The following is a 20,530-nucleotide window of genomic DNA, read 5'->3' on the forward strand; positions in this document are numbered from 1 at the left end:
AAAACTTGTGTGAGACGGTCTCATTGATCGTATTTTGTGAGACGGATCTCTTATTTGGGTCATCCATGAAAAAATATTATTTTTTATGCTAAGAAGATTACTTTTTATTGTGAATATCGATAGGGTTGACTCGTCTCACAGATAAAGATTTGAGAGACCGTCTCACAAGATATCTACTCTTTTTTTAATTACTTTAATAACTAAAACTAAAATTAAATTCTTAACATCAATCAAAAGGTAGTCAAAAAAATGGAGGTGGGACAATGAAAGCTAATCTTAATGAAGATTTGTTGTTGGTGAGTGGTGCCCAAATGAGTAGGAAATAATTGTTTCTTTATGCTACATGGTTTGAATTTGAATGAAAAGAAATTGTACCTACAAATATTAAGCATACTATAATTTATATTTGGATTTAAGTTTTGTCCATAAGAAAAACACACATTAAAGAGCAACTAAAATCCAATGAATTTGAGAATCCTTTAACCACTATGTATTATAATTAGTCCACAGCTATTGATCAATAAGTAGCACTTGATATTTTCTCTTAGTTTTAAATAACTAGCTGTCCAATGTAGTTGCACAAAATGTTACAATTTTTTTCATGCATGTCTCTTTTGAGTTGGGGAGTCTCGGGCCGATATCTTGTTCCAAAATTTAGAATCTTGATGTCAGATTGATTATAAGTTATGATAGTTAAATGTAAAGTAATTTATTTTTAATTAGTTACTTGTAAAAAATATATGTGTATGAAGACATCCTTATGTAAATATCTATCAAATTGGAACCATATATATTCCATATGGTCCTTGTCAATGTTAATTAGTCATACATTTTATATAATCATAATTTTCACAACTTAATTTTTAGTCCAAATATATCATTGTTGGTACTAAAAAATGTTATGATTAGGTGTTTAGCACTGGGTCAAAAGTTATATATGTTAGCCAATGTGCAATTTTATTTTCTTATAATTGTGACAGCGGAGAGTGCACCTACTATGGTGCTAATGGGTCGGGCTGTTAGGGCATGAGTTCAGGGAGGTACATATCAATATGCTAGTGGTATCTCATATCTCTTTGAAATCAGTCTTACATTTTCTCTACCGCAGACCATGTCTCCAGTAGAGACAATATTACCCGTTAATATTTGACATCACTATTTTACGGTCTACCTAGATAACCAGATCAAGAGGCGTAATATCAGCAGTTTGATTCACGAGAACTTCCCGGGAGGTCACTCATTTCAGTACTACTTTCACTCATACACGCTTAACCCAACATTTCTCCTCCCCAAGAAGTATAGAAATATGATTATTGGGAGACTTAAACTCATAACCTGATTCTGATACCAAATGTTAGGATTAAGCACTTACAGCTAGGCTAAAAGTTATAGATGTTAGCCAAATCGCAACTTTATTTTTTTTATATTTGTGACATCGAAGCATGCATCTACTTGAGTGCTAATGAGTCGAATTGCTAGGCTCGTGAGTTCTGAGATGTGTGTGTCTGTCTGCTAGTAACATTAGCAACTTGACGTACGATAATTTTTTAGGAGGTCATCTATATCAATACTACTTTCATTCGTGTATGCTTAACCAAAATAAAAAATAAAAAACTTGAATTATAAACAATTTTAAATTATTCACGAATTTTTAGTTATTTTAATAAATAAAGATGCATTACAGTTGGCATCATTCTAGATGCATGTATTAGTATTACCATGGGTTTGCGTGGAGATTGAAAGAATTGTAAATTTTAATTTTTACATCTTAAATGAGACATAAAGAATTTATTCCCAAATTTTCTTTTGAAGAATTACCCTTTAAAGCTTTGGATTCCTTCATTTCCTACCCTTCTTTTCGACCCTTTTTGTGGTGCATAAGTAATATTCCATCCCAAAGAATTCATAATGCCACAAACAACGTATGTTAGATACTTTACTATATTTGACAATTCATCATCTATAATATTATTTCAATATTTATCTATATACTAATCATATTAAGTCGTGTTATAAAATTCTACCTACTATGAACATCCTACCAGTATATTAAATTATATATTTTAATGGATGTAACACTAGAAATATAGATGAATCGAGCCAGTTCGTGAGTTTTTTGAGTCAACAGTTAACACCTAGTATTATTGAAGATTTATACAACAAAGAAAGTGATAAATCGAATAACCTTGCAAATTTCACGATAAGATAAATCAATATTCGCTACGTATGCCGATCTCCTAGAAAAAGGGCTAGTCGGCCAGAGGAGGTTATGGCTTTGTTTTTATTTATTTTTGTTTTTTTAAAAAGTTTTTCTTGTCTTTTAATTTAAATTAAAAATACAAAAAAATGAAAATTAATTTTTTGTATAGACCATAAACCGAAGTCCAACAAGAAATGTGATTTGTTGGATTATCCTAATACATCAAATTTCATCTTCATTTGCGATCTAAAACGAGAAATTTTCAAGCGAATGATTTTGCATCCGAAAAAGAGGAAGATCACAATAATGATATTAAATTAATTTAAACAATGATTTAATATTTTAAAATAAAAATAATTTTATTTTTTTATTAGTCGTATTCTCTCCACCTATATCAAACAATTATTTAATATCCAAAAAATAAATAAATAATAATTTGAAGATATTAATATATAATATTACAAAAATTAATTTTAAAAAACCGTCTAGGCAACCGCCTAAGCGTCTAGGCTCTTGGCCATAGGTAATCATACGTCTCCCTTTTTTAGAACACTGGTTACGATATTAAACAAAATTAAACATGACATGAGATTTAATCAGATGAAATTTTTTTACTATTATAAAATATTATGAAATTAAATGTATATTAGATTTAAATATGTGAAATGACAATTTTGAAAATAAGAAAAAAGTTACACCAAAAGTGATTACTATTTAATCTTCTTGTTTTTATCAATAGTATAGATAAATATAGATGGGTGCATTCATTTGGATTAAGTGATTTGGAATCATGATTTAAAATCCATGATTTGATATACATTATAGTTTCTTGGCTACCAACATCTAATCAATGAGGGTTTCAAATCAATCTTCTATCAATTCGAATGTAACTATAATTATGATTTGAATTATCTCGTTTCACAGAAAAAAAAATTCATGAGAATGTATTACAAGAGACATACTTATAATAAAATCGAATATTTTATCTTCTTCTTTATGAAAAAATGGACATTTAATTCTTAATTTTTTGTGCATTTTTTAATTATTAGATTAGAAATGAGAAAAAGAATCGAAAACTTATTATAAGATACAAAAATGACGCATTATTGAAAAATAACGTCATGCTTAATATGGTTGAATGAAATAAAATAGTAATGAAATGAATTTTAAAATATAATGAAAATAAAAATGAAATGTTATTCAATTAATATAATTAACATAAGAAAGAATGGAATGAAATACAATTATTTTTAATAATTAAATCATATTATTCAATTCATATAATTAACATAAGAAAGAATGGAATGAGATTGAGAATGTACATTCCATTTCTACTTCATTTCATCCTATCAAACATGGTCTACGGGTGAGAAGGAATGAGTTGTGAATAGAATGAACATTGTCATCTCATTCTATATATTCATACTTGGTAAGATATTAGAATGAAAATGTACATTCTAATGAGAATGACTATTCTCATATTCGTAGGAATGATCAGTCCATCCATTTTGAACGAGAATGATCATTTTTACTCTCAATTCTTGTCTAGATTACAAAATAGAAGGAGATTATGGAAGAAGACAGACTAGGACCGAGCATCTATCGGAGAGTGATAATAAAATAGATACATTGTAATTGATGTCCCCACGCAGTGGATCAAAAAAAAAATAATTGAAATGAAATATAACTATCGTTTCATTTCAATCTTCATTCCATTCTAGGATTGAATACATTCATGTCTTATTACATTCATTCATGTTAAGAAATTTTACCAAAAATTGGATGGGTTTTTAGAATTGGGTTGGGAAATTAGGTATAGAAGGCCCAACTAAGCTGGAAAGCCCAAATGTTCTCAAAATGAAATGTAAACGAGGCCCGTCTTAAAACGTAATTGGATAATAGAGACTGATTTGTTTTTTTATTTTATTATTTTAAATTGTTGTATGATACTTCATTAATTTTTATAATTTTATTATAATTTCAAATTACAATATAATTTTTTTTTAATTTGTTTAATTATGATATGATATCTATTTGAATTTAAATTAAATTAAAAAGTATACAGGTATGCAATAGTATGCCAATGCGCGCCTATAATAATGCGGTTTTAATACCATTAATTATTTGATTATTATATATATTTTAATAATGATGCGGTTTTAATACCATTAATTATTTGATTATTATATTATCACATACAAGTGGCCATATGGGGCACCAAACACGAGAGTCGATTCTAGGCTCTAGCAATGGGCAAGAATCAAATATCAGAGGAGACTGAGAAAAAAAATTCATATAATTAATCCATTAGTTTAACATAAAAACTAATGTGAGATATTATTACAAGTTAATTTTTTGACGAATATTTTATTTGGGTCAATCGTGAAAAAATATTATTTTTTATGTCAAAAATGTTAATTTTTATTGTGAATATGAGCATGATTGACAAGTTTCACGAATAAAGATCCGTGATATCGTTTCACAAAAACTTTCGTTTAGTTTAAACTATTGGATTTCTCATAAATTACAAGAAATTTTGATTTTGTGGTCTAATTTAACCCAAATTCTAGTTTGCAAGAAGATCATTTTCTTGGCAATATGCCAGCTTTAATTATAGAACGAAATTGTTGGCTTATATGTCAATACTCTTGAATTAAATTTAGGGTACATAAAAGAGGTTTGAAAAGAAAATTTCGACAAATTTTAATGCTAACTTCCAAAAATATCGTTCTTTCTTATAAGTTAGAATCGGATTTTTCTGATGTGATTAATTTTTAATATTTGGTTCTAAGGCGCATGATTTACACAATCTAATAATACGGAGATATACAAAAATATTCAAGATAGTGCACAAATAGACTCTCTCATAACAATTTTATATATTGATATGTGTTAGTTGTCTCACATCGATTGGATAAAATCTTCGAGAGTTACATATATGGACTTGGACAATCCTCCTCGTTTGAGATAGCTATTAGGGTTGAGTTAAGTCAAAGTCTCAATCTTAACATGATAACAGAGTTCATGTTCCACCGTTGTGTATTAGACTGCCCATATTTGTGCCATTTGTAAACTTCACGTTCCAGATATTCATTCACGTGTGTGAAGGGTGTGTTAGTTATCCTACGTTTGTTGAATAAAATCTATGTGAGTAATATCTCTCTTGAGCTAGTTTTTAGAATTAAGTTAAATCAAGTCTCAATCTTAACAGTGTGCAATGCCAAATAATTTAATTATCAATTGATTGCGAAAATTAAAAAATCAACACATCAAAAAGTTTTGTGTGAAGCATAAATCCAAAGTATCGACCACAAGTCAAAAGTATTAAATAATATCTGGTTAATTGACCATTTTCATAAATGATACGTATATTTTACAAATTTTTTAAACCTATCCCACAAACAAAAAAGCTTGCAACAAAATTGTTGTCGACATACAATATAGAATCTTTACGCCAAACTTTATTTTTATCTGACCAAGTGATAATTATTTTTATTTAATCTTTTAATTGTATATAACGTGTCTAATTTTTTTTTTCAACCCTTAAAACTTGTAATTGTTAAGATTAGAAAAAAATTCAATAAATTTTAAAATGAAACATATTTTATTTTTATTAAATAGAGAAAACTCAAGCACAAAACTTATCGTAATATGAAGTTTATAAGTTTATTTACTATTTATTTTAGCATATAATGTGGGTTTTTGTTATGAAATTTACATCATTGAACATAACTAACTGGACAAAAACTTGTGTGAGACGGTCTCACGGGTCGTATTTGTAAGACGGGTCTCTTATTTGGGTTATCCATGAAAAAGTATTACTTTTTATGCTAAAAGTATTACTTTTTATTGTGAATATGGATAGGGTTGACCCGTCTCACAAATTAAAATCCGTGAGACGGTCTCACATGAGACCCACTCAACTAACTGACACAAATTATGATAAAAATCGATTTCGATTTCAATTATATGTTTTGGCAATTCATAACTAAAATATGCACCATCTTTGGTTTCTAAAATATATCAATTTTTTAAAATATACTTTTTCACGATATCCTATTTCTAATCGTTAAATGATAAAACTCACATTTCAATCAAAAAAAAAGGGTGACAAGCAAGAAAATTTACACTCGATACATAAAATATTTCTGTAAAAAATTCGATATGCAAAAAAATTATATGAATATTTGTCTTGTGAGACAGTTTCATATATCTTTATTCATGAAACGAGTTAATCATTCTCATATTTATAGTAAAAATTTTTTATGAATATCTCGAATAGAATATATATCTCATAGAATTGATCTATGAGAGTATTTGTGAAACTATATTGGACATGTAAAAAATCAGTAGTAATAATAATTACACAAAATAAAATCTATATATATTGATTTTTAAAAAATCATCATGGACATTCCAATCATTTTGTTTAATAAATAAATATGAAAATAATTAGAAGTTTATTTTAACACAAAAATATTAATGAAACTGTGTCAATTTTTCGATATTTAAATTTTATTTTCTTTTTTTTTTATGAGTTGATATGAACATATTTTCTTCAAAAATATAAGAAACTAAACGTGGCGCAATTAAGAAAGTCCTTTGTGTTTAAATGGAAAATTTATGATAGTATTATTATATTTGATTTAAAAGCATTTCCTTTTCATTTTCCAAAGCTCTCTCGATCTCCCTGCGCGATACATCACTGGTGAGATTCCGTTCTCCTCCCACTTTTGGATCGATCTCTGTACACGGATGTGAAATTCCTTTTTACGAATCTGTGTGTATTTTCCGAGATTCTTCGTTCGATCTGTGACTGTCTTCGAATTTCCTACTCGTCTGCTTGAAATTCATTTTTCGATTTGCGTGTTTCGAAGTTATATTTTTGGTGCAGGTAACATTGGCTGGAGATTTGTGTGATTATTATTTGTTGAAGGCGTGGTTTTGGAGTGATTAGGATGGGATACATAGGAGCACACGGAGTTGCAGCTCTGCATAGATACAAATACAGTGGGGTGGATCACTCGTACTTGGCCAAATATGTTTTGCAGCCCTTCTGGACTCGATGTGTTACTTTCTTTCCTCTTTGGATGCCGTATGTTTCTTTGTTCTTTCTTTCTTTCTTTTTTACTTGGGTTTGTTTTTTCAAATTTGCTGCTGTTTTTTGTGTTCCTGAAGTCCTATTGATGTTTTTGCGCGCATGTTTTGTTTGACTCGTGTTTATGCAATATGTCTTGAGTTGGTTGTGCTGCTAAGTTATACTTTCGAGAGTGGAAAAAAATTACGAACTTGTTATGATGCTTAAAGGGTGAAAAGTTACTTGATTTTGCGTGGAAAGTTCTCAAATTATGAAGGGAAGGGCATGTAAAATCGTAAGATCAAATATGATATCTTTTATCTTTTGTCTGGTGAGGTATCTCTCTAAGATTGCTAACTGTTATAAAATTGACGATTTTAGCAATCGATAAATTTCAGAGTGTGGAAAATTCTGTATAATCAAGTGTCTAGTAGATCCCCTGTTTTCTCTCTATCAAGATAGATATCTTCTTTGAATCTGGTGGACGTTGTGTTGGATGATCTCGTGTTGAAACTATTCTGCTGTATGAAGTGTGTATTATATCCGGACAAACTCTCATCCACATCAGTTTGCCTGGGATGGCTGAAGGTACTCAGTCACTGGATATGAGTATGGATATACCTTATGAATCCTGTTACTGTGTTTATGGTGAGCGTCTGATAATTAATTATCAATGTTGCTCATCCCATCTGGCTATTGGTGATATGCTGAGAGTTGCGGGTTCTGCCAAGAGTCACCTCAGGATTGAGGCCCAAAGACGCCACAAAAAGGGAGAACTTGTTTATGATTATATGGTTGTCGGAATCGTGTATGACACATTAGAAACCTTTGTTTTAGACTGTTTCTATTCTTGATGGATTTTCTAAGACAGTTGTACAAGCACAAAAGCTTGATGATATCCTCAATTGGAATCTTACAATCAATGCTATCTTAAAGTAGAGGACTACTGATAATTGGATCCGCCCTTCTAGTGGCAGTAGTAACAGACAAATCTGTTCCTCCTAAAGTTCGTGGCTATGATGTGAATGGAAAGATCATAATTCCATCTACGATTATATATATTACGGAGGATGTTTCAAGTCGAGGTTTAAAACTTTTGATAAGTACTCCGCGGCGGCTTTTGACTACCATAGCTAGAAATATATGGTTGCAAACCTAATGAGCAAGAAAACTCATCAAGGGTTGGTCATAGAGGTTAAGGCTATCCCTTAGTCAAAGCTGCCCGCTTTTTACTCTCTAAAAAACAAACATTTGAGTGATGTCTAGCTTTAGTTGATTTTATGCTGATTTGCCTTACTCATGGGAGGCCTATGAACTCTTTGTTCCACTCAGGTGAGTGGTATCACCTACAAAGTAATTTTTGGAATATGCAATCTATTTGAAAAATAAACTTGTCAATTTCTTTAGAAGAATTTTTTTTATATATTTTGTTGTGAATCGGAAAAGAAGTCATTAAGTATTCAAAGTGGTGTCTTAGTGTAACCAACCCTTGTCCCTTGGGGTACTGCCAAGTCTAACTTCATCATTTGCACATTCGTTGAAAAGGCCGACAAAAGAAAGAGGTTTAATTTCTAAGCATGATGTGACATTTATATTAGATTATTAGGACATTAATTGTTTGGGAATTTTTAGAAACTCGATGGAGTGTTCAGTCTTTCTTGTTTGAGGGCTTTATTTGGTGGTCTCAGTCTGTGAAATGATGCAATTTGGAAAGGAATCTTCTGTGCAGGGAATTTATGTATTTGTTAACCAAACGCACCAAAAGTTTGCTAGTGTTGCATCTGAGTATCAATTTCTGAAATATTTCCTTCACCAATATTTTCTGCAGATCTTTTTTTATCTTGCTACCGTAGTTGATTCTTTTGAGTGCTAAGCTATATACTGTTCTAGGTATTTAGCTATATACAGTTCCTCGGAGTTGGATATAAGATATTTAGGAGGATATTATTGACCATTACCCAATATTTAATGACACATACTGTTTCTTAGAGCAGCGCTTGTGGAGTAGTGTATCCATTAGTCTTATGAATTCATATGTATTCTGATAATAATGATTTTTTTAATGCCTTATACGGTGACTAATAATTTTTTCTTTTGTGCCTGGGCTGGACACTTTCAGACCTAATATGGTAAATGTTCTGTAAACTCAATCTTGTCTTTGCGTAGAATTAATTGTGGTTATGACATTTTTTCTCATTTGTGATTGGTTTAAAATTAAATATTTTTTTCATCAGATCACACTTACTGGATTCATATTTTTGATGACATCTGCAATGCTTGGATATGTGAGTGAGATTTCTCTTTCCATCTCTCTCTCCCTCTTTCCCTCCTTGAATCAGTAAGTGATTTTCCATAGAAAAAACTCACCTTTAATTTGTATAATTTTTGGTTTTCTTTTATCTAAATGAATATGAAATTTATCACACGTGCAGAACATCTTGAGCAGAGTTAAATTTCTTATAAATAGTTTCTGTGATAATGTTTGACAGTTTTTCCTATCTGTACATACTCTATGCGTAGGTGTAGTTGAAATGGAAAAGAAAAAGAATGTGATGCTTTTTAGAAGTTGGTTTGATGAGGATGGCTGGTTGTATGGATTTGTATTTGCAGTATTAAGACTATGTTAGTGCATAGCAGTGGCTATAAACTTTGTGTTTAGTTAGATTATAGAGCTTTGAAAGGGCACATGTTCTGCCCGTCATTCTCTTCAGTGCCTCCTTTGGAGATTTCCTGTAATTCTTCAATCAAGTAGTTCCTAATATCTTGTTCCTTCAGGCGTTTGTTCACCATTAATACATAACTTTGTTTGTTCATTTGTTAATAATTTTCTTGGAGTGTTACTTCATCCTATGTCCTCATTCTAAAAGTCTCTGCTGCAGTTATATTCACCTCAACTGGATTCACCTCCGCCAAGATGGGTTCATTTTGCCCACGGTTTGCTGCTCTTCTTATATCAAGTATGCTTGTGTTTCAACTAGCAGTGTTCAGAATATGTTTGGAGTCATGGTGTCTTCTATTTTTGAAACATCTTGGAGTCTGACCCTATCTGAACTTAATAATGTACACAACATGGGGGTTTGTTTCATTTTTGCGTGCAGTTATTAACTTGTATGATGTTGTTTTCTTCTTTGTTTTGTATTTTTGTTTTTTTTGGGTGTGGGTGTCTGGGGGAATCTGGTTTGCATTACATACACTATTCGCTTAGTGGGATTTATGTGTTGGTCCAAATAATGAAAGGGGTTAACTTTAACATGTCATAACACTTGAAATGATGAGGTGGTGATTTGTTAAAATTTTCAAGTTTGTGATACTGATACCTATTACTACAATTTCAGTTTTGTCAAGTCTTCTTTTCATCTCCCAAATTTTGTAGTTCTTTTCAGTTATCTCTTCATTCCAAATTTCTTCTCATATTATTCTTTAATTTTTGAAAAAATATGCTAGACTTTTGACGCTGTTGATGGGAAGCAAGCAAGAAGAACAAATTCTTCTAGTCCATTGGGGGAACTTTTTGATCATGGTGACTCTTTCATTCTGTTCATTGTTGAACTCTTGTTGTCTCCGTGGCATTTCTAAGTTTTTATTCACTTATTGGGTGCTATAATATTTTTAACTAATTTCTATACTTTACCATATCCCAGGATGTGATGCTCTTGCGTGTGCGGTATGTCTTTGAATTTTGAGTTGCTCTTTTCTCTAGATGTTGCTGTAGTGATTCTTGAAATTTAAATATAAACTTTTTCCAGTTTGAATCCTTGGCATTTGCAAGCACTGCTATGTGTGGACGGAATGCTTTCTGGTTCTGGTTTATATCAGCTGTCCCTTTTTACTTTGCTACATGGGAACAGTAAGTAAATTGGCTTATTCATGTTTCTGGTTCTTTACAGGAGTTGAAAGCATTATTATTACTCTCTGTTGTGTATGTGTTTGAGAATTATGCCCTTCTATGGACCTAAGTTTTGCATATTTACTGCGCAAATTTGATTTTAATAATCTCCCTCTCCCTCCCTCTCCCTCTCCCTCTCCCTCTCCCTCTCCCTCATTTCCTCTTGAAAAGGTTGTTGCAGTCCAAATGGGAAAATATCTTTTTTCCTGAACTCTGTTTTTTAGGAGTTAATTTTAGCTTTGTAGGTATTTGGTGGAATACATTTGTATTTATCTTACTGTTTACAATTTCCATATTGCAATTACTTGCTCTTTCACTAACTTATTAGTTTTACTTTTTTTGTGCAGTTTTTTCACAAATACACTCATTCTTCCGGTTGTAAATGGACCTACTGAAGGTCTTATGTTGATATATATGGTCCATTTCTTCACAGCTATAGTAGGTATTGCTTCTAGCACTTTACTTCTCTATTAAGAGCCTTTATTTTTGCTTTTTTGTATATGTTTGCTTACATAAATCTTCAGTGAGACAATGAGGTTTGAATTTCACTTGTTATCTTTTCAGGTGCTGAGTGGTGGGCTCAACAGCTAGGAAAATCTATGCCCTTTTTGAGTTGGGTTCCATTTATTAATGGTGAGTCTTGTAAAATCGAGGACGACGGAACAATTTTAGTGTTGATTTTGTTAACACAACTACTGAGATTGAAGTGATTTCCATGTTATTGTAGCATTGCATCAGGTTCTATATTTTTGTTTTATCCTACTGCGATACTAGTCCTTTTTGCTTTGTGCCCCTTCTATTTATTATTTCTTTATTATGTTATTGATTGGATTTTTATGATTTATTTATTTTTTCTCTTTCAGAAATCACAATGTACAAAGTTGTTCTGTTCTTCATGATAATGTTTGCTGTTATACCAACAATTGCATTCAAGTGAGTACAATTAATTTGGAGTTTCTTTTGGAAGAAGTTATTTACCAATTCTTGGTATTATCACAAGTTCACCATAAACAATTTTTAGGTTTTCTGCTTCACCCCATGGAACTGTTAGTCGGTCTAAACCTTAGTTTTCTGTACAATTTATCATCATGCAAGCTATCAGGAAATCGAGAAGTGAAATTAGAATTGATTAAATTTACTATATGTTTATTAGAGGTCATATGTTTGTGTCCAGAGTAAGGTCCAGCTTTAAAATGAATTTTGGTAGTTTACTCGTTACTGATTTCATATCGTATTCACATCAAATTTAATTTGAAGTTTGTTGATTCTCTAGCAGCTGCACCCTTGTTGATACTTAAACTCATTGAGCTTCAATATGCTTTTAATTTTAAAGTTGTTCTGTGCAGTGTGTACAATGTTCATCAGGTTGTCCAGGGAAGAAAAGGAAATATGTTGCTAGCTTTGGCAATGGTTTGTATGTTTGACATGTATAATATCTGACTTTTAATTTTATTCTTTTTTTGAATCTGTTTTCTTGTATTTTCCCAGCTTTATCCTTTTGGTCTGCTGTTAGGTGGAGTTCTTGTGTGGTATGTGTCGATCTTTATCATTCACTGTGTTTTTAGTTTGTTGTTATGTTCTATTATTGATTATGACCCCGCAGGGACTATATATCTCCTATTGATTTAATGAGAAGCTATCCACATCTAGTTGTCGTGGGTACTGGGCTTGCGTTCGGGTTTCTTGTGGTAAGATGTTATCGTTGTTGATGCATTTTTGGAAACCACATGATTTTATTACTTGTGTTTTGGCTTTGGAAAATATGTCATAAAACTGGTTGAAATTAGTGTTTTTAAGTTTGCTTTGGGATCGAGTAGTGGGTTTAAAATTTATTCCAATAATTGGGTATTTGAAATATCTTGTTTGGCTCGAAACATTTTGAAGTCCATGGATTTGAGAGTTACCTAAAAAATTAAATGAATTTGTATTGAGGGTTTGAAATCCAAATCCACCGAATCTTTCCACCCAAATGCAGTCGAAGTGACTCCATTGTTATATGTGCTTGATCTGATCACATGTTATCGATTTCCTGTCTAAGTCATCATACTGGGTCGTGAAATTCTCAAATAATGCTTGCAGCCTTGTGCTTTAAGAAGCTTCTGCTGCTGATTACTGAACATTGTTTTGCAGGGAAGGATGATACTTGCTCACCTATGCGACGAACCCAAGGGCTTGAAAACACACATGTGCATGGTACAAACTCATTTTAGTTACGTTGATGTTTTGCACCGAGTTTTAATCATGAGATGAAGCATTAGCTAAGTATTATGAAACTCAATCTCACTCTTGTGACCCTTGAGCCCGCACAAGAGGGACTTTAAACTATTGACCTGGTAACAAAATACTTTACCTCCATCCTTGTTTTATGAAATTTATTAAAAGTTGCTAGAAGAATTAATTGTAATAGTCTAATAAAACTATTCACACCCCATCGCACCAACATATGATTGGGTATTACAACTGCAATCTGCACATCTGATACCATACTGTTCAGCCTAGTGACATTCTGCACAATGTTTTCCGCTAGCATCTATTTCTTATTCACGTTAACCCATATTGCTAGAGTAGTATGTTGCATTTTTAAGAAACTGCTCGCACCTTTCCCATATTTTTATGGGAAATGGGTTATGATCTATTTTTATTCTTTCTTGAGTAGTACATTGCAGTTTTAGGAAACGGCTCCCTCCTTTTCCACATTTTACGGGAAATGGAGTATTATATCAATCATCGGTCTTCATTTATTGGACCTTTACCAAAAGTTGTAGCTGGTGGTAAAACTGTAATTCAAATCTTTTAAACCACACAGCAGCTCGAGCACCCGTTTCTGTTGCTGGTTAATTAGGCTGATTGAATTTTTATGGCGATGTTTGCATAAGTTACATATTAGTGCAATTTTCTTACCTGCACCAGCTCTTCATATGTTGTTATTTTTGTGATTAACGTTTTTTTATTGATAACAACCATTCATTCCACATTACAATCATTCATCTTTTTTTAAGTAAACGGACGCCAGTCTGTTTTGTCAGAGCCATATTTCTCTGTGAGCCTCACTTAATTGTTTATCTCTGCAGTCTTTGTTTTATCTGCCATTGGCCATTGCAAATGCTCTCACTGCGAGGCTAAATGATGGGTGAGTGGTGATTTTGTTCAGCCAACGACATGTTATTTTTATTTTATTTTTCATCTGTCGTGTCTCTTTTTTCTGAAATGGATTATATGCTTTAATAACATTTGCACTGATGAAATCTTTATATCATAGCAGAGTTCCTTTGGTTGACGAATTGTGGGTTCTTCTTGGCTATTGCACATACACAGGTTTAATATTTTTTGCATATATGAGTTTTCATGCTGTTCACAATCTTCCAATAGAATTCAAGAGATTACTGAATCAATTGTTGACACCATTTCCTTCACCTTTCATATGGAGCCACACCCATCATGCACAAGCCCTTAAATTTTCTTTGCTTTGTGCAGGGGCTCTCTATCTGCACTTTGCCACTTCAGTCATTAATGAAATAACAACAGCCTTGGGAATTTATTGTTTCAGGTAAAGTCTACCATTTTTGTCCAGGAGTTCTTCAACCTGGACGTGTGAGAGTTTTATTAATTCTTCTTATCAAAAAAAAGAGTTTTATTAATTCTTTCTATGTCTGAACGTAGCTGTTAACTACATGTTTCTTGTAACTAACAAGCTACCAATACTTAATTTCTCGTTCTGTTTGTGAACTCCTTACGCTTGACTTAGATGAGATCTGTAGTAGATATTTTACTTCTCCAGATTAATTCTCATAAGTTCCTCTAATGTTGAAGATTTCAACATATTATTTTGCATCATCACGTCATATTTGCCAAAAGAACTGAATGCCCTTATGTATATTCACACATTCCAGGATAACAAGGAAAGAAGCTTGAGCTTTGAAATCAACCGCCTCTCCCCAGCATGCACTTCTGTACCTCCAGGTAATCAAGATTTGGTTCCCTCGTTGTAATTCTTGGGTCTAACCCTGAATTATTTGTGTTGTTTCTGGCAAACACCATCATGCTGCTTTCTCGCGATACTCTTAAACTTGATTTTTATGTGGCCTTTCTTTTTTACAGATATAGCAAATTCATCTTCTCACGGTTTCCTAGCTCACCAGCTCCAATTTTTGGCTATGAATAGGTTTATATATTCTTATTTTAAAGTTTGTACGGTCCATTCCTCCAAATTTGATACAGGGGAGATGTCTTTTTTTATGAAGCAATGTACTGCATTGATGTATTGTAATTTGGTTTATAAGTTGACTGATGATTACAGTGTGTTTTATTCTTAATTTTTAATCTTGAAAAAAACTTCAATAAACAAATTCGATACCTGGGTATTTATGATAACTTGTCCGTGTATTTTTAATTTTTTGCCTCATACTATAAGACAAATTTGTCTTTTTCTTTATTTAATTTATTATAAATTTCATAATTTTTATTTTTTATTTCTCTATTCCATAATTATATTTAATTTTAATTTTTTATTATTGCAGAAAATAATTGAAAATCATTTTACCTTTTTGAATAAGAAAAACTTCAAATGTATTCATCTAAAACAAACACAAAACCAATGTTTTTATAATCGAACACGTGATCGAACCAATATATCTTACAAAAATAATTCAAACGATCGGACCATTCAACCAGATGGTCGGATCGAAAATTTGTTATATTATATAAAATAATAATATAAAATAGTCGTCATCATCATCAGATAGTATTTGTGGACTCAAATTACGCATAATTTTTGTTAATTAAGTATCATAATTTTACTTCACGAATGTCATCATCAATGCCACTTAATATTAACTTCAAACTATATTTTGACATCCTCAAATAATTAGATGTGAGTTTTTAGGAGGTAAAATCAAATATTTGTAGACTCGAATTAGATATTCTTGTACCAATTTAGGTATAACATTTTAACTTCACAAATGACACTATCAAAAGTCACTCAATATTACTTGAAACTATATTTTTTGGCGTCCCAAAATAATCAAAATTGAGCTCAAGTATATGTGATATTGAATTATGCATCCCAAAATAATCAAAATTGAGCTCAAGTATATGTGATATTGAATTATGCATCCCAAAATAATCAAAATTGAGCTCAAGTATATGTGATATTGAATTAGGTACTTTTTGTACCTATTTAACTATCACATTTTTAATTCACAAATATCATCATTTGACATCCTCAAATGATCGAATTTGATCATTTAAAGGGTAAAATCAAATATTTGTAGACTCGAATAATGTCTTATTTAAATTAATTTAGGTATCACATTTTTACTTAATGAATGTCATCATCAGTGCCACTCAATATTAAGTTCAAACTATATTTTGACATTCTCAAATAACTGGATATGAATATTTATGGAGTGTAATCAAGTATTTATTGACCCAAATTATATTGTCTTTGTACCAATTTAGGTATTACATTTTAACTTCACAAATAACACCATCAAAAGTCACTTAATGTTAATTGAAACTCAAGTATTTTCTTACAAATTTGAAGTATTCAAATAGCCAAATCAAATATCTGTAACCCCAAAATAAGTATGTTTATCGGTCAAAATAAGTACCTTTTCTTATTCTATGATAAGTGAGAAACTATGTTTTTTCAAAAATTAGATGACATGACTAAGTCATCTTAAGACATTTTCAATGAAAAGACCAACAATGACTGAATTTACGGTGATCGCTCAACAATCCAGTAATTTCTTGCACATTTGGATTATTCAAAGAGCCAAATCAAACATCTGAAACTCCAAAATAGATACTTTATAGGTCAAAATAAGTATTTAATCTTATTTCATGATGAGTGGGGAACTATGTTTTTTTTTAAAAAAATGTCATTAATAAGTCATTCTAATGCATTTTTCATGAAAAAACTAACAATAACTGAATTTCTAGCGATTGCTCGAAAATATAGTATTTTTTTAATATATTTGGAGTATTCAAAAAGTGAAATCATGTATCTAAAACCTCATAATAGATACTAATTTGGTAGATGGAGAAGACACACTTATTTTAATGGATAAAATTATATATTTATTTAAATAATAAAAAGGCAAAAATATAAATTCAGGTTTGTACGAAGTTAAAAATAAAATTATAGTATTGTTAGGTCCTTATGTTTTAAAAACTGTGATTAGATATACCCAACTCTTTGTCAAACCTCCATCTAGTATTATTTTTTGATTAATGGCCAAACTTCTTAAATTCCACACACTTTACGTACCACCTACTCAACTTAAACACCCCATTCTTCACCATCTGTAAATTCTCTGTCATAATTGCCAAAACTCCAATCGAAATCAAACATCTGAAATTCCAAATTTGTTCGAGCCAATCATTAAATACCCCTTAACGTTCTGCATCAAAGACGGTAAAAATGTATGTCACGCGGCCTCTTTCTCAATTGCGAAGATATCCAGAATTGGTGTCGGAACATCCGGAGGGTCCGAATTCGGGGTACCTAGTAGTACAAGATGAAGAAGCCGAAACCTATTGTTGTTTCGGATTGTGCAAGACTCATACACTGAAAGAACTTCCATTTCCTCAGAACAAGGAGTTGACTGTTCAATATACAACTGGCGCGGGCGAAAACCAGAGTACTTCTTTGGATCTAGTTTTCTTGATTCCGATTCTGAACCAGCCTTTGTATCTTAACCGGTATCACGCCATCGTTCCCCACGGGAAGCGTAAAGGGTATGTCTTGTTTTGCGTAGTTTTGATTTTGCATTTCTTCATGTGACTTGTTTAATTGAACATCTAGGGAAGTATTCACTTGTTCAACAGAGGAAGACAAGGTCAACTGCTGTTTTTGTCGCTGCGTCAAGGATGTGAAACCAAGACCATTTGACCCACAAAACATTTATCAACAAATCGAGATCGTTCCGTATGAATCACTTTGCAGCACAAAGGGCCAATTCAGGGCCAATTCCACTGCATCAGATGGTTTCCCTCCTTCATTCTTCCGACGGAAGGGATGGACAATGAGAGCTAACACTCCTAAACATTTCGAATTGGGCGAAGCGCAAGGCCTTGACGGCACGCTTCGTGCTCGCCTCCCACAACTTAGTTTATCTAGATCTGAACCTGTTATTGTTGGGAAATGGTATTGTCCCTTCATATTTGTCAAGGAAGGGAGCCTAAGGAATCAGGTGGAAAGATCAATGTACTATGAAATGACACTGGAGCAACGTTGGGAGCGGATCTTCAGCCATCAAAACGACGGTAGAAACTCAGTGGTAATCGACGTTTCACTTGAGAAAGCAGAGGTTTTTGTTGATGGGAACAAAGGTGTTATGAATGAGGGACATGCAGTTGATGGGGTTGTCTGGTTTACAAGTTCTGGTAATTTAGGAGGCGAAATGAGTTTCGGGCTGAGAGTTGAGATCTTGCAAAGAATGAAATGGGAACAAGAGAGGGGTGGATGGATAGGTGGGGATGAAAAGGAGGCAAAGATCAAGAAAACAGAGGAATTTAAGGAAGGTGGGGAATGGAAGGAGTTTGGGTGCTATGTTTTGGTTGAGAGGTTTAGATTGAAGAGAATGGATGGGAGTTTGGCTATGGAATATGATTTCAAGCACTTTCATCAGATTAAGACTTTGTGGGAATAGGTTCATGCTTTTTTCCACTTGTGTTGTTTGGTGTATCTTTTGTGATTTCGAACTAGTTTTGTCGTTCCTATTATCATGTTGTCACTATTAGAATCCAGTTCAATAGATCTTCTTATCAATCCGAAGATCATTTGGATTCTATTGAATTAAACGATAAAGAATAAAAGGGGACTCGGATATGAAGTAAGGAAGCATGGCTAGCTTTCCTAGACAACAATGGAGCTTCTTGGGTTCGCCTTCAGTTTGAAGTTCCCGGTATGTTTGATGAGAAATATTGGTTGGTTGTATAAATTAAAGTTATTTTTGTTTCGTGTTTCTGTAAAAACAAATAAATTTACTAAAGATTGATTCTTTTTATTTTATTTTATTATATATATCTTCTTTTATCATAAAATTAAATAACATGAGTCACACGGGTCACTTTTAAATGTAATTAACTTCTTTTCTATTGCAAATGTTTTGCTACCTCAGTTGAGATTACAAGAACAAAAAGAGTACGTAATCCATTCTTGCTTGAAGTTGAAACAGTTGAGCGTATAATGGATAGATATTTGAAGCATGGTCAACAATCATGTCGTTTAACTAATCAAAAGAACATCTGAATTGAGTTCTAATTATATCTATCTAATCCTGATAAGCACGTTTAGTAACATCATATCATGATTTATTAGGTATCACTCTTAATACTTGCAAGAACTAATTGTCTCATCAATTCATATATTCTGATCAAATCTGTAACCATCGGTATATTTTGAGTTTTATTATACAAATTCAATAATTATGTGATATAACTTTGAATAATTATAGTAGCATCGTGTGTCAAACTAGGGAAACATTTTTCCAAAAGCACGACTAATACTATGATAATAGATTCTTTGCATTATTAACTCATCATATCACATCGGATACTCGTGAGTGAGAAATTAATACCCGACAACAAAGTATAAGCTCCTATGCATGTCGAAAGTAAACTCAATCTCTCCACGTGATGAGCCTCATGGAATTGGTAAACGAATCAAAATGCAGCACTAGTATGTTGAGCCTCTTTGTCTTTCCGGGTCAAAAGACTAATGTTGTATATCTATGATTGCGAAATGAAGAAAAATGATTATTAAAGTTGTAATTGATTAAATTAATTTTTATCTGGTAAGTGAATCATTTAATCATTTTTTTAAAGTAGATAAAATAATCAAAATCAATTAACCAATAGAGTAGATATCGATGTTACATTTGGATTGATGAATTTTAAATTGTATTTTTATAATTTTAAAGAAACAATATCATAAAATTCAAATTTATGACTTCAAATTCATCTTTTTCAAATATATTTTGTAGTTTCAATAAAAATATCGTAAAATTCACTTTTTTATATGTTTATATATCATTTCATGTTAATAATAATGAATTCCGAGTTCACCTAACAATGAAAACATTTAAAATATATTAATATTGTTGAAAAATTATTTAAAAATGTGTTAAATATTTGTGTTGAAAATGTGAATGTTGAATGTTGAAAATTAGGTAAAATTAGGTGTTGAATATTGAAAATTAGTGTGTGATGATGTAGGTAATGATGTATTTTATTTTTGGATTATTTGTAAAAATTTTCTATAAATAGATCTCTCATTTGTGAAGAAAATCACAATTGAGTTGAGAGAAAAATATTATAAAGTGTGTAGTGTGATAATTTTGAGAGTTTGAGATTTTTACTTTTT

The 20,530-nt window shown here is 31.7% G+C and overlaps 2 protein-coding genes and 1 long non-coding RNA gene across 4 annotated transcripts; 2 read left to right on the top strand and 1 right to left on the bottom strand.

Annotated features, from left to right (window-relative positions):
• Positions 1-6,987: 6,987 nt before the first annotated feature.
• LOC140980618 (uncharacterized) lies at positions 6,988-9,634 on the bottom strand. The gene is made up of 2 exons (XR_012175987.1): positions 9,517-9,634; positions 6,988-7,310 (listed from the first exon to the last, which is right to left on the bottom strand). It is a non-coding gene; the product is annotated as an uncharacterized lncRNA (long non-coding RNA).
• LOC140980617 (choline/ethanolaminephosphotransferase 1) lies at positions 7,159-15,452 on the top strand. Of its 2 annotated transcripts, none has more exons than XM_073446554.1 (19): positions 7,159-7,295; positions 9,397-9,406; positions 9,512-9,562; positions 10,157-10,234; positions 10,722-10,797; positions 10,919-10,941; positions 11,024-11,124; positions 11,511-11,605; positions 11,728-11,796; positions 12,027-12,096; positions 12,510-12,573; positions 12,652-12,692; positions 12,767-12,851; positions 13,294-13,356; positions 14,235-14,293; positions 14,426-14,478; positions 14,638-14,710; positions 15,054-15,123; positions 15,262-15,452. In XM_073446554.1, the coding sequence occupies exons 1-18, from the start codon at positions 7,159-7,161 to the stop codon at positions 15,073-15,075; spliced, it is 1,170 nt and encodes a 389-aa protein (XP_073302655.1). In that variant the 3' UTR covers positions 15,076-15,123; positions 15,262-15,452. The 2 variants fall into 2 exon arrangements, with proteins under 2 accessions (XP_073302655.1, XP_073302654.1); XM_073446553.1 differs by lacking the exon at positions 7,159-7,295 and adding an exon at positions 7,324-7,564 and having other exon boundaries at positions 8,415-9,406.
• Positions 15,453-17,464: 2,012 nt separating this feature from the next.
• LOC140981783 (uncharacterized) lies at positions 17,465-19,117 on the top strand. Its single transcript, XM_073448247.1, has 2 exons — positions 17,465-17,901; positions 17,969-19,117. The coding sequence occupies exons 1-2, from the start codon at positions 17,585-17,587 to the stop codon at positions 18,813-18,815; spliced, it is 1,164 nt and encodes a 387-aa protein (XP_073304348.1). The 5' UTR covers positions 17,465-17,584; the 3' UTR covers positions 18,816-19,117.
• Positions 19,118-20,530: the final 1,413 nt, after the last annotated feature.

Source organism: Primulina huaijiensis, chromosome 7 (genome assembly GCF_012295235.1).
Source record: "Primulina huaijiensis isolate GDHJ02 chromosome 7, ASM1229523v2, whole genome shotgun sequence".
Taxonomy (NCBI): Eukaryota; Viridiplantae; Streptophyta; class Magnoliopsida; order Lamiales; family Gesneriaceae; genus Primulina; species Primulina huaijiensis.

What these genes read in the sequence shown, in the direction of transcription:
- LOC140980617 (XM_073446554.1), top strand. Translation starts at nt 7,159, where the DNA reads ATGGGATACATAGGAGCACACGGAGTTGCAGCTCTGCATAGATACAAA. An exon ending in TACTTTGCTACATGGGAACA is followed by an intron (nt 11,125 to 11,510) that starts GTAAGTAAATTG and finishes TTTTTTGTGCAG; the next exon opens with TTTTTTCACAAATACACTCA. An exon ending in TTTCTTCACAGCTATAGTAG is followed by an intron (nt 11,606 to 11,727) that starts GTATTGCTTCTA and finishes TTATCTTTTCAG; the next exon opens with GTGCTGAGTGGTGGGCTCAA.
- LOC140981783 (XM_073448247.1), top strand. Translation starts at nt 17,585, where the DNA reads ATGTATGTCACGCGGCCTCTTTCTCAATTGCGAAGATATCCAGAATTG. An exon ending in CCCCACGGGAAGCGTAAAGG is followed by an intron (nt 17,902 to 17,968) that starts GTATGTCTTGTT and finishes TTGAACATCTAG; the next exon opens with GGAAGTATTCACTTGTTCAA.